The 12,222-nt window shown below is 42.0% G+C and overlaps 2 protein-coding genes across 2 annotated transcripts in view; both read left to right on the top strand.

Annotated features, from left to right (window-relative positions):
• LOC114143488 (anionic trypsin-1-like) overlaps positions 1-12,222 on the top strand; it is a 102,944-nt gene that overhangs the window by 53,966 nt on the left and 36,756 nt on the right. The gene's annotated exons all lie outside the window — the stretch shown is intronic.
• Positions 744-2,590, top strand: LOC114143497 (trypsin-like). Its single transcript, XM_028015579.1, has 6 exons — positions 744-863; positions 1,083-1,275; positions 1,358-1,534; positions 1,851-1,912; positions 2,014-2,141; positions 2,234-2,590. Exons 1-6 carry the CDS (start codon positions 827-829, stop codon positions 2,378-2,380), a joined length of 744 nt encoding a protein of 247 aa, XP_027871380.1. The 5' UTR covers positions 744-826; the 3' UTR covers positions 2,381-2,590.

Genomic DNA, 12,222 nt, shown 5'->3' with positions numbered 1-12,222 from the left:
TTTGTTAACAAAATGTGCCACTTTAACTTTATGTCCTGCTGTTCAGCCTCTTGTGTTCACAAATGTATCAGATCAATCAAGAAAAACTGTAAAAGCAAAGAATCATGGGTGATGAAAGAAGTTGTGTCTTTAATAGAATCACATCTGTTAAAATTTTACCATAGTTTTCTTTTAATTGTGTTTAAAAATCAAAATTGCTTTAATTTAATTGGGTGAATCTCTGTGAGGATTAATTTTTTGTTGTAATTTCAGATCTACAACAAATGCAAATGCTCTTTACCACCCAGCACTGTAATATTGATCTTTTTCAAAATAAAAGAATCGGTTTGTAGAGGGCCATTTACTGTTGGGAGCAAAGGCAGATGTAAATGCTTGTAGATTGGAAACCAAACAGTTCTTTCTTAAAAACAACATTGACATGAAAACAAATACGAGTCGCTCTTTCTTCAAAAAATAATTTTTATTTCATCAAGTTTACAATCAAGTTTTCCTTTGAGCAAAACTCACTGTAAGGTTGTGCAGCAAAATTTATGAGCTGCTTTTTTGAGTCAATTCCTTAATATTGATTAACTTTTGTTTCATTGGTTGATTATTTTAGTTATGAGAGGGAGAAAGTTTTTGTTTTTAGTTAAATAATCTGTCAATGGAACAAGAACTTTTTTCCAAGTTTCTTTAGAACGATGAGATATTAAAGTTTCTTTGTATGCAGATGACAGCACAGATGGTTGTCCGTCCTGTGATTGGTGTCTCTCTTCAACAGGAAATTATGAACAGAGATTAAAAGCTGCTGCAGGACTGCAGACATTCACAGCAAGCTGGACAAGCAATGGCTCTGCTGAAGGTTCTGATGCTCCTGGGGCTGTGTGAGTTGGACACACTGGAGACACTGGAGACATTTCCACTGGTTCCAATGAGGCTGCTGCTCTCTGTGACTCTCAAACTTTCCTCTGATTCTGTTTCAGACTGAAATGTCTTTGCATATAAACAGATTCTTTTGAATCTTTTACTGTTTATCCTTTTTCTGTTCTTGTTGCCATGTTTGCACCTGATTTCTGAGTAAAGTCCTCCTTTAACTTCTTCAGGTGTTTCAGTGAAATCAGATGTTTCTCTGCAGAAGAGAATCATTGGAGGTCAAAACTGTGATGAAGGTGAGCGTCTTTATCATGTTCGGCTGGAGAGACGTAACGGTACTCATATGAGCCGCTGTGGAGGATCTCTGATCCACCCTCAGTGGATCCTGACTGTGGCTCGCTGCTGGAAGTCAGAGGATGGATGGTAGGAAGGAAACATGAAGACAGTTTTATCTGCAGATTATCAGGTTTTCTGTCTGTTCATTATAATCTAACCTTTTCTGCAGGACTAACAGAGCAATGTTAAAAGTTCATCCACGGACTGTTATACAGTACATTCAGGTAATCCGACAAGTTCCTGAGATTTACGGCCAGCACCATGACATCATTTTGCTGAAGCTTCAGACACCAGTAACAGATGTCCAAGTTGCTCGGCTACCAGACTGCAGTTATCGTCTTAAAGCGTAAGTCTTTCTCTGATCAAAAACATGACTTCAGGTTTTCTGTCTCCACTCCTCCAATCCTGCTGCCTCTGCTTCAGCACACCTGAGTCAGGTAATCAGGCCACCAGCAGAACCAGAACCTGTTTAGCTCAGGTGTGTTGGACCAGAGACACATGTAAAGGACGTAGGACACACTGAGGACTGGAGGTGGACACTCCTGTGTCAGTGTATGAAGTCCTTCATGGATTTATTTTCTGTTCATTCATTGTTCTTCATAACAATTAATTTTCTACATTGTTATCTTGTATTTTTACATTTTATTCTTATTGTTTTTTAGAGACGATGTTGTTCAACTGGCAGGAGAGGGAGCAACAACAGCCGGCCCCAATAATGAACGATGTGAGAGAAATATTGAAGTTATGAGAATAAAATCTTTGTTTCTGTCTCTACAGAGAAGGTTGAGGGAAGAACATGTTAATGATTCTCATGTTTCTCTACAGTGCCCCCCAATGCTCCTATTCCAGCACATCTTCAATGTGTCAACATGCAGGTTTTTCGTATTTCCGTCATCATGCCGCCGTATGGGTATATATTCCTTGCTTCAGCACCGAACAGGGATATATGTCGTGTGAGTTTGCTTCTTCAAAATCTCTCTGCAGCGATTAGAAGACTTTTCTGTTTATAACATAAATAAATATATTGATATAAATATTTCTACAGGGCGACACTGGTGGAGCAGCGGTGTACAACGACATGATTTATGGTGTGATTTCTTTTGCTGGAATAAAGGCATGTCAGAAACCAACTGCAATCTTGGATGTGTGTGAATACCTGTGGTGGATAAAAGCCGTAACTAGGATTCAATAAAACATGAACTATAATGAAATAAAATTCTCATCAAATTTCCTCTCACATATAAATTTATAATTTTATCTTCATCAGTTTGATCCACATGTTTGTAGAATTAGAATAAATCAATAGTTTTGTTTTTTCTCACCTGATCTTGACCTCCCTAATGGAGCTTTCTCTTCACCTGAAAAATGAAAAATAAATCAATAAATGAATGAAAAAGAAACATTTCCTGGCTGATCGTCTTTACATTCATGGTTCAGTTTGTTCAGTTGATATTTTCCCTGAACTGAGTCTAAAAACGTGACATGAGTTTTAAATCACATGAAGAGGAACACCAGAAGTAATTTATTTATTAAGATTTTGTCTTTATTTTCCATCAGAAATGAACATACAGCATCTAAAATCTGCAGCTCTGGAGTTACTCTTCCAGATTTAGTTCTAGAGAACTTTAAACTCCAACAAGCCCAAAGAGCTGTGCACAAAATTAATGAAACAGAAGTTACATAATACAGCAATTAACAAATAATAGAGTCCTAATAATTTAAAAATAATAAAAAATATCATATTTTTAATCAAGATACAAATAAGCAAAAAGTTCAATAATTAAAACAATTTAAAAGTAAAAATCTCAAATGAAAGAAGTTTTAAGAAAATATTTAAAAATGGGTCAAACTAATTAATGGTAGCTTCTGTTTGCCAGAAATTTAACATGAAAATGATAGAAACTTTTCCTCTATTGAAGTTAAAGATTCATTGTTAATTTTAAAATTAACAATTTTTAAAGAGTCACATAAAGCTACAAAAAGAATTATCATAAAAAACAACATAAGAATTAGCTGCAAAATAAAGGAAGAAGAGCAATAATATATTTTCTTTCACTGTTGAAATTATAATGTAAATTACATGTTTATCATGTAAAACTTCTCAGAAATTACAATTTGCTTTTCAAAAGTTTAAATATGACAGACGTTCTCTGGAAATTTTATAGTAAAATCTATGTAAGGAACCGATTAATATCTCTATTAAAATAGATTTCAAGATGCAATAAAACAAATCTCAAAACAAAGATTAATGCCACATAAATGCAGATAAACACATAAATGTACTTTTATTTGATAAATTTTATCATGAAGTATTTCTTTTCTAACTTGTGGATTAAAACTCGTGGATCCTCTATCCAGCGTGAATAACTTCACCGAATGAAGAACAAGCTTGTTTTATCAAACATTCACCAGACAAAACCAGTCCAGTTCATTAAGAGATGGAGAAAATGTGATCTGTACCTGTAAGAAATAAAGCCAACAACAGAACTTCACCTGCACAGACAGGTAGTAAAACGAGACGGGAAATAAATATGCCAGCACTGACCCTGCAGACTGTATCAAGCTCCAGGTGTGCATGGAGTTGAGTAATACAAACAACTGCATGTTTTCTCAAGAACAGCCTGTAGAAGTTTAACACAAAAACCACATGTGCAGCTCGCAGATAAAGAGTTGCTTACGTGTTAAAAATCATGTTTTATGTATATGTGAGCTTGTTGGCTTTCTATAAACTTGGATGCTTTGAAAACATCCGGTCTGGACTTTAATGTTAGGAAACTGTGAACTTTATTGAGTTTTTGAAGACAGATTGCTCATATTTAACTAAAGTTACAAATAGAAAAAAAGAAAAAGACTAATGTCACTAAAATGTCCTTTGTAAAAGAAACAATGAATCTTGTGATTTTATAGACAAGAAATGTTACAAGAAATTCATAAGGAACACTCTGTTATGGACCAAAGGACTGTTTGTCTTTTCTCTGTTTTATCTGCTCACATGCACACAGGGCCGTGCAAAGACCTTTGGAGGGGCAGGGGCTCAAACTTAAAAAGGGGCACACTGAACAAGATCTTAAAACATTGTACAACAACCCATATTAATCAAGAATCTAATATTTAATCGGATCATACTATATCACTGTCATCATGAAAGGACAATGCAAAGCAAATGTAGTTTATGTTTCCCTGATGGGTTTAATGTTGCTGTGTGGTGCCCAAACATTTTGAGACCAAGATCTACGTTTTTGTCACCAGCCGGCAGAGATCTACCTCATAACACGAAGATATAAAAATTGTAAATGAAACTCTATTGACTAATTTCATATGCAAATATCCATCAGTTATAGCAGAAACATTAAAGTGATAGAAAACCTAATGAAGTTTCTTCCTCAGTGAGATTCTGACACTGGGAAGAGGTTACTGGTTTCAGAAGCTGGTTGCAAACCTGAGGCCAGCAGGAATCAGTCAGTTATGGTAGATCTGAACTTTGGTTTAATGACCTCAATGTGAAATATTTCAGACTAATAGGAGGAACCACAGAGCTCTGCTTAGATAAAAGCACATCTTGTGAAGTTGGGATATTTTTCCTCCAATAGGATCCAGAGGAATCGCCTCAAACCAGGACTGGATGGACTGGATTTTATTTCAATGTCATTTGTGAATGTCAACACCTCATTTTCAACAAACTGCAGGTGTGTTTCAGCGTCTGGTGAATGTTTGATAAAACAAGCTTGTTCTTCATTCGGTGAAGTTATTCACACTGGATAGAGGATCCACAAGTTTTAATCCACAATTTAGAATAGAAATACTACATGATAAAATGAATCAAAGTACATTTATGTCTTTATGTACATTTATGTGGCATTAATCTGTGTTTTGAGATCTGTTTTATTGCATCTTGAAATCTATTTTGATAGAGATCTTAATGGCTTTCTTACACAATCACATAGTATTTTGCAAAGATTTGTAGATCTTTAAGTTTATAGCATTTGTTTATTTCCTGGTTCAGTAAAGGGATCCTAAAAAGCCACGTTCACCGAAACATCTGCCTCTCCAAGCTGCTGCCTTCCCTTCTTGAGAAAAAATATACCTACACGTTTTGTTTTACTACCTGTATGTGTCATTAGCAGGAGAAGATCTATTGTTGGCTTTACCATGGGACAAATGCATAACTTATCCCTTATATTGTTTCTTGCAGACAGATGATATTTTCTTTACCTCTAAATGAACTGGACTGGTTTGTATTAAGGAAGAATTATTTATTAAAACTTTGAACAAAACGTTTGGCTCGTCTCTTCCTTAACACAGCCGGGTTCTTCTCGGCGAGCAGCGCAGCTGTAAAACGAAACTAAACAAGGCGTGTTGACGTCACAGCTCACAGAGTTTAATTCATACAAAGCAACGCATGAATCAGTTAACAAAGCTGCAGAGATACAGAGATATGCATTTTATCACAAAATAACAACAGACAAAGACAAACACGAAACACACAGACAGACAAAGGCGCCCACGTGGAGAAAAGATGGAAAAAACTCTCTCTCTTTCTCGTTACACGTCATCTTATACAAAGAGGTGTTTCCGTATTTTAATTTATGCAACGAAGGCATTCTGTTGTTCAACCAATCAGAGACCTGTTTCGGCCCCCCAGAGAAACTTGGAAACTCCCCTCATTGCAGCTCAGATGTCTGGTTTTTATCCAAGTAAGAGGGCGGACCACTTCGCGTTCATCTCCGTCTGGTACGGGGAGAGGCGCCACGAAGTCTCTTGCCCCCTATCGGAATGTAAATTTATTACTCTGTCTTCAGCGGGGGAGGAAAAAAGCCCTGCTTGTTTAAATGTCTGCTATTGTCAGCTCCCACATGCTCAACAGAAAACTGTTCCAAATAAAAGTGTTGGCTATACCTTTACACATGTTGTAAGTATTTTAGCACTTAAATAATCATTTTCCTTAACAATCCCCCTTTTGAGATCTTCACCAAAGATCTCAATAAAAATTGAGTAAGCCTTCTAATACCGAAACAAAATTATGTAATCTAAAAGATAAAAGAAATAAGAAAAGAAAGAAAAAATCAAAAAAAATAAACTAAGAACGAGTGAGCTGATTATATAGCAGTCCCCCTTTTCAAACAAACCTCAAGGGTAAGAAAGACTTATCCTTTCCAAAAATAAAATCATAAAACAAAATCATCATAATACAACCAAAACACAGAACAAACAAAAACCCAAAGTATGAAACAAAAATAAAACAGGGACATACATAGAAAAATTAATAAGAAATGCTCTGCAACTTAAAGGACAACATTCATCACAAAATTACAATGTGTCAAAATGAGAAACACACAAAAGTACAATCTGTTGCTCGCCTTTTTCTGTTTTTTTTTATTTTTATTTTTTAATGTCCATCGACAGTCTCTCAAAAAATATGAAGTCTTCGTCAGAAATGTTCAAAAAAATGCGCGCAAAAACGAAACGAAAGTCCTTTCCAGAGTTCGCAACGAACGAAAACACGCAATAAAAAGTTAATGATGATCCTCTTGTAGCCTGATCTTCTTCGGTCGGAAACCTACCTACCTCTCCAACATTTAGTCAACAAGTTTCAGCTGCCTTCCGTCCGCCCAGATCCAGGGAGTGTCCCTCACCGGCCGGCTGCGCTCCTGTCGACTCCCCGCTACTCCTCACCAATCTAACCGCCCTCATCACGCCTTCCTTCGGCCTCCATCGGCGACGACGAGCCGGAATTTTCCGTCCTCCCCTCGTTGACGTCACAGTCCTCCGCTATCTGCCCGGTTCCCCGCTCCGGCTCACCATAGGCTGCTGCGGCTCACTGGCGCGGTCCCCCGCAGCAAGCGCTGGTTGTCTCGTGTCTCCACGATCCGCCGTGGCTGCTCCGATGCACGTCGGCTCTTCCTGCTCGTCCCACCATGGACTCGATCCGTTGCCTGATCGTCTCTCCCAGTTCACCTCCGAGAGGACGTCGCATCAGACCGCTACGCTCACCTCCACCTATCTCGGCTCGCAGCTGGCTTGTCAGCCTCATCAACCCGCAGCTTCATCTGCGCCCATTGGGCGTCGTCTAGGTAAGACGTACCTGCTCCTGACTCGTTCATTCTCCCTTCGCTTTACGTCTCTGTCAGCGTACCAGTACCTTTAACTCATGTTTACCACGCCTCCTATCGCCGGTCAGTCTTGGCATTTCCAGGGTCGTGACTAGCTCGTTCCGTTAGTTCCCCGCTCAGGCCGCCGTAGCCCTCTCTTCCCTCTGATGCTAAGATCGCTCCAAATTCTGTCAGTAGTTCCAGTTTGCATTTCAGCTCATTCTGGCCTCCGCCCCAGCTGCTGCTGGTCTCCTAATCGCAGCACCATTTTCTTTAAGCTTTTCATGACTAGTAGAGGGGATCCGCCTAAAGTTCCATATAAAACGCACCTGAAAACAAACGGAGTTATGGACAATCTTTTATTTACAATTTCTCTTTTCTGTAAAAAAAAAAAAAAAAGCCGTGCTGCCCCTTCTACTCCAGATCCATTCAAGCAGCCCATCCACACAGACGGCAGAGCGTCCGAGCGCTGCAGCTCCAAAATGGTGCAGTCATCAGGTATCTGAAAGAGAAAATACCTTAACTATGCACCCAGCAGGTAGATTACCCGAGAGCAGAGATCCGCGCTTATCATCTGGTGAACCAGGTGGAAACGTAACAATGCTGCAGGAACACACGAATGGCTTCATTAGTAGGTCCAGCATCCACAACAACCGCAATCCCAGCCATTGACCGTAGATGGCTTGACGATCTCAGTTGAGCAATCAGGAACACAAGCCACCCAGGCAGCCGACATACACGGGGAGAAACAGTCACGCACACACACCTTAGCAGCTCCATCAATCACGGGGCTGCTCCTGGTGCACAAAGCGGGGAGGATGGTTCTCCTTCCCCCTCAGTCGGGCCAATGTCGCACCCCGAGTAGTCTGATCATCAGAAGCCGCTCGTAGGCTCTCTCTAATTTTGCAGCTTCATTGCGGATCTCTTCTGCGTACTTTCCAGTCGTCAATCTTAACCTCCACCCTCGAACAGTTAGCTTCACCTGCACAGCGATCCGAACTTCACGAGTCCTCTTTCAAGGGATTCATAGTTCACAACGCCGCTCGCTCTGACAGCTTTCTTTCCTCGTCATCCTTTGGTTCCGACCCATATCAAGGAGGCATACACACAGTTGGTACGCAGACATGCGCGCTAGGTGGTCAGCGTCATCTGTACAGCCGTCAGTTCGATACACGCGACGGGATAAAACCAGCCAACGTTCTTCTGGTAAATGAATGGTCAGTAATTACCGCTGGAGCTAGTCGTAGCCGACCACAAAGCTCGCTCGTATAAAACAAGCCTCTCGTTCCCCGATAATCCGACTGCTTACCACCAAGCCGGACCGTCGCTGGCAATACGGCTTACAAAGATCTAACTTCCCTGTTATGTGGCCGATTACCTAAAAGCGTTTCGGTAATCCCCTTCTGTCGGTCGCTACCAGCCGTTGGAGCAGGACGTATGGCGATCCTCATTGGCAGGAAACTAAACTCCGGCCCGACCTCGACTCTCGGTCTCGTGTACGTGCTCTAGTCTACCGCGCTGTAGGAATCCTGACTTATTCTACCCTTTTCCTTGCGTTCTCTAAAGAGCTTTTGGGGGATTTACAGGCCCCTATTATTTAGCGATCCAACTTCGTCTCATTGCCCCCAGCATAAGATAAAAACACTCCAGGATTTCGAGAATTACATCCATGCATTCATCCGTAGTTGCATTAATTAATTAATTAGTTAAGCAGGATTCGTATATCCGTACAACTTAATCATATTACAGCAGATCACAGGCAGCCAGTCTGTCCTTCCAGGTCCTGTTATAACTCCCACATCTGCCTCCGTGCAAAGCATTCCTACAGCTTCCCTTCTTTAGTTCTTTCCTACATCCGCAGTCTGCTCGCTGGAAGCAACTTTCACGCTAAGCTTTAGCAACCTACCACATCATCTAGTCTTGTCTGGTCATCTAGTCTAGTCGAACCCCGCTGTGAATTCCTTCTCAAGGGATTTCTAAGCATAGCTCCTCTAATCCTGATAGCTGGAAACCCATCTCATTCCCATCACTTGGGAATCTCATCACTGCACACCAATCCGGCGCCTTCGTCCCCTACATCAGAGCTCCACTCATGCGCTTTCCTCCTAGCCTTCTATGGATTTCAGATACGGAGTGAGTTCACACTGCATCTAAAGTATTCAATCTGTTAGAGACTATCTAACTCAATACTAAATTCTTCCCTGACCACTACAACCGCTGCCCGTTTCATCTGCCACCTCAGACTGATCTCAGCTGAGATCCTCCCCCTTGCCACTTCTCGGGCCATTCTTTTAGAACAGGCATTGCCACATCGCCATCGTCAGGCGTCCCTTCAGATTCTCTCCTTCAGCTCGGCCGCTGGTCATCCCTGGCCTTCTCATCCTATATCCTACCAAATCTTTCAGCTGTGCTCGAAGCTCCACATGCAATGTCTGCAGGTGAGCATCTCTCCAAATAACTGGTGGTGGAGCCCTAGTCACCGTAAATAGCTACTAAATGGTGAAATTCTTCTTTTTGTTCATTGGTCCCACAGTGACACTTAGTGGTTGATTTGTGCTTTATTTTGAAGAGCGGTAGATTTCTTCTTTGCGTATTTTGTGTTAGGCACTTCCTGTTTCGCTAACCACGCAGAGTCAGCGTTAGAGCCTGAAGAAAAAGAAAAGAAAATTTGTAAAATAGCGCTCTTGGAAAGCAGAATGAGGTAGGAATGTGCGCAATTGTGTTTTGTGAACATTTATGTTTATTTATACATTATGTATCCTTTATTTATGCTACAGTTTTCACGGTGTCTGACAAGAAAGGTCAAGATTAAACTGCACCCGTTCGGAACTCCCTGCATCTGGCTGTCCATTCCGAGAGGCCGCTACAGTCACCTCTAACATTTATTTCACACCTAGGGAAGCTAGCAGGGCCCAACAGGCCCTCAGCCCTGCCGGCTTGGCCTCGCAGTCCATCACGCTGCTTCGCCATCAGTCCCGCCAGCGTGCGGGCCCTATCGCCTATCAGTCTCGTCAGACTGCAGGCCCTGACTGACGCCTATCAGTTCGGCAGACTGCAGGCCCCGACCCACGCCTATCAGTCTCGTCAGGCTGCAGGCCCGACTGACGCCTATCAGTTTCGGCAGACTGCAGGCCCTACCGACGCCTATCAGTCCCGTCAGACTGCAGGCCCTACCGTCGCCTATCAGTCCTGTCGACTGCAGGCCCCGACTGACGCCTATCAGTCTCGCCGAGCTGCAGGCCCTAACCGACGCCTATCAGTCTCGCCGAGCTGCAGGCCCTAACCGACGCCTATCAGTCTCGCCGAGCTGCAGGCCCTAACCGACGCCTATCAGTCTCGCCGAGCTGCAGGCCCTAACCGACGCCTATCAGTCTCGTCAGACTGCAGGCCCAGCCGACGCCTATCAGTCTCGTCAGACTGCAGGCCCAGCCGACGCCTATCAGTCTCGTCAGACTGCAGGCCCCAACCAACGTGGTGCGCCTATCAGTCATCCGACTGCAGGCCAGCCAGGCCTCGGCACGGCTCCCTCTTTTGGGGGGAAGACTATCCCGAGCTCGCCGAGCATACCGCCTGCTCACGGCGATCCTCGGCTCACAGTCTTCTGCCGGGTCCAAGCGGCAAAGAAATTGTACCATTAAATCTTTTTAACTGCTATTTTCTTTTCTGTGTGAGTCTCTCCAGATTGAAATGGAGCCTTGGCGAAAATTCAAACTGGGAGACTCGACCAGCTTCACCACATCATCTAATCACTACGCCTGACCGCAGCCAATACGGACCAGAGCTTCACGCCGCTCCAGCCAATCGTCGTCCAAAGACACCTTCAAAAGTCCAAGCTACCCTGGGGTCTTCCTGCTCGTCAGCCGTGCGTCGACCCACCTCCTCCCCTTCTCCACCTTCACCATGAGGGTCGTCCTCCAGGATCCCTTGTGCTCTTCCACTCCAAGCTCCGCTCCACCACCAGTTTCGGTCCCGGGGGGGAAGACTATCCCGAGCTCGCCGAGCAGACCGCCTGCTCACGGCGATCCTCGGCTCACGGTCTTCTGCCGGGTCCGAGCGCCAAAGAAATTGTACCATTAAATCTTTTTAACTGCTATTTTCTTCTCTGTGTGACTCTCTCCAGATTGAAATGGGTTATATACTGTATATGATGCAGGTCTGTAGTACTAACAGGGGTTGTTTCTCAGTCATGAAACATTTAATATTTTACAGTTTGAGCCTTTTGTTAACAAAATGTGCCACTTTGACTTTAAGTCCTGCTCTTCAGCCTCTTGTGTTCACAAATGTATCAGATCAATCAAGAAAAACTGTAAAAGCAAAGAATCATGGGTGATGAAAGAGGTTGTGTCTTTAACAGAATCACATCTGTTAAAATTTTACCATAGTTTTCTTTTAAATGTGTTTAAAAATCAAAATTGTTTTAATTTAATTGGGTGAATTTCTGTGAGGTTTCATTTGTTGTTGCAATTTCAGATCTACAACAAATGCAAATGCTCTTTACCACCCAGCACTATAATATTGATCTTTTTCAAAATAAAAGAATCGGTTTGTAGAGGGCCATTTACTTTTGGGAGCAAAGGCAGATGTAAATGCTTGTAGATAGGAAACCAAACAGTTCTTTCTTAAAACAAAACATCGACATGAAAACAAAACGAGTCGCACTTTCTTCAGAAAATCATTTTTATTTCATCAAGTTTACAATCAAGTTTTCCTTTGAGCAAAACTCACTGTAAGGTTGTGCAGCAAAATTTATGAGCTGCTTTTTTGAGTCAATTCCTTAATATTGATTAACTTTTGTTTAATTTGTTGATTATTTTAGTTAGGAGAGGGAGAAAGTTTTTGTTTTTAGTTAAATAATCTGTCAATGGAACAAGAACTTTTTTCCAAGTTTCTTTAGAACGATGAGATATTAAAGTTTCTTTGTATGCAGATGACAGCACAGATGGTT

Source organism: Xiphophorus couchianus, chromosome 4, assembly GCF_001444195.1.
Source record: "Xiphophorus couchianus chromosome 4, X_couchianus-1.0, whole genome shotgun sequence".
Lineage (NCBI taxonomy): Eukaryota > Metazoa > Chordata > Actinopteri > Cyprinodontiformes > Poeciliidae > Xiphophorus > Xiphophorus couchianus.
The sequence above is the reverse complement of the archived record's forward strand: the minus strand, read 5'-3'. Positions and strand labels throughout refer to the sequence as shown.

Coding starts and splice junctions, on each gene's coding strand:
- LOC114143497 (XM_028015579.1), top strand. CDS start 827: ATGGCTCTGCTGAAGGTTCTGATGCTCCTGGGGCTGT. Junction 1,276..1,357: donor TGGAAGTCAGAGGATGGATG/GTAGGAAGGAAA, acceptor CCTTTTCTGCAG/GACTAACAGAGCAATGTTAA. Junction 1,913..2,013: donor CGGCCCCAATAATGAACGAT/GTGAGAGAAATA, acceptor GTTTCTCTACAG/TGCCCCCCAATGCTCCTATT.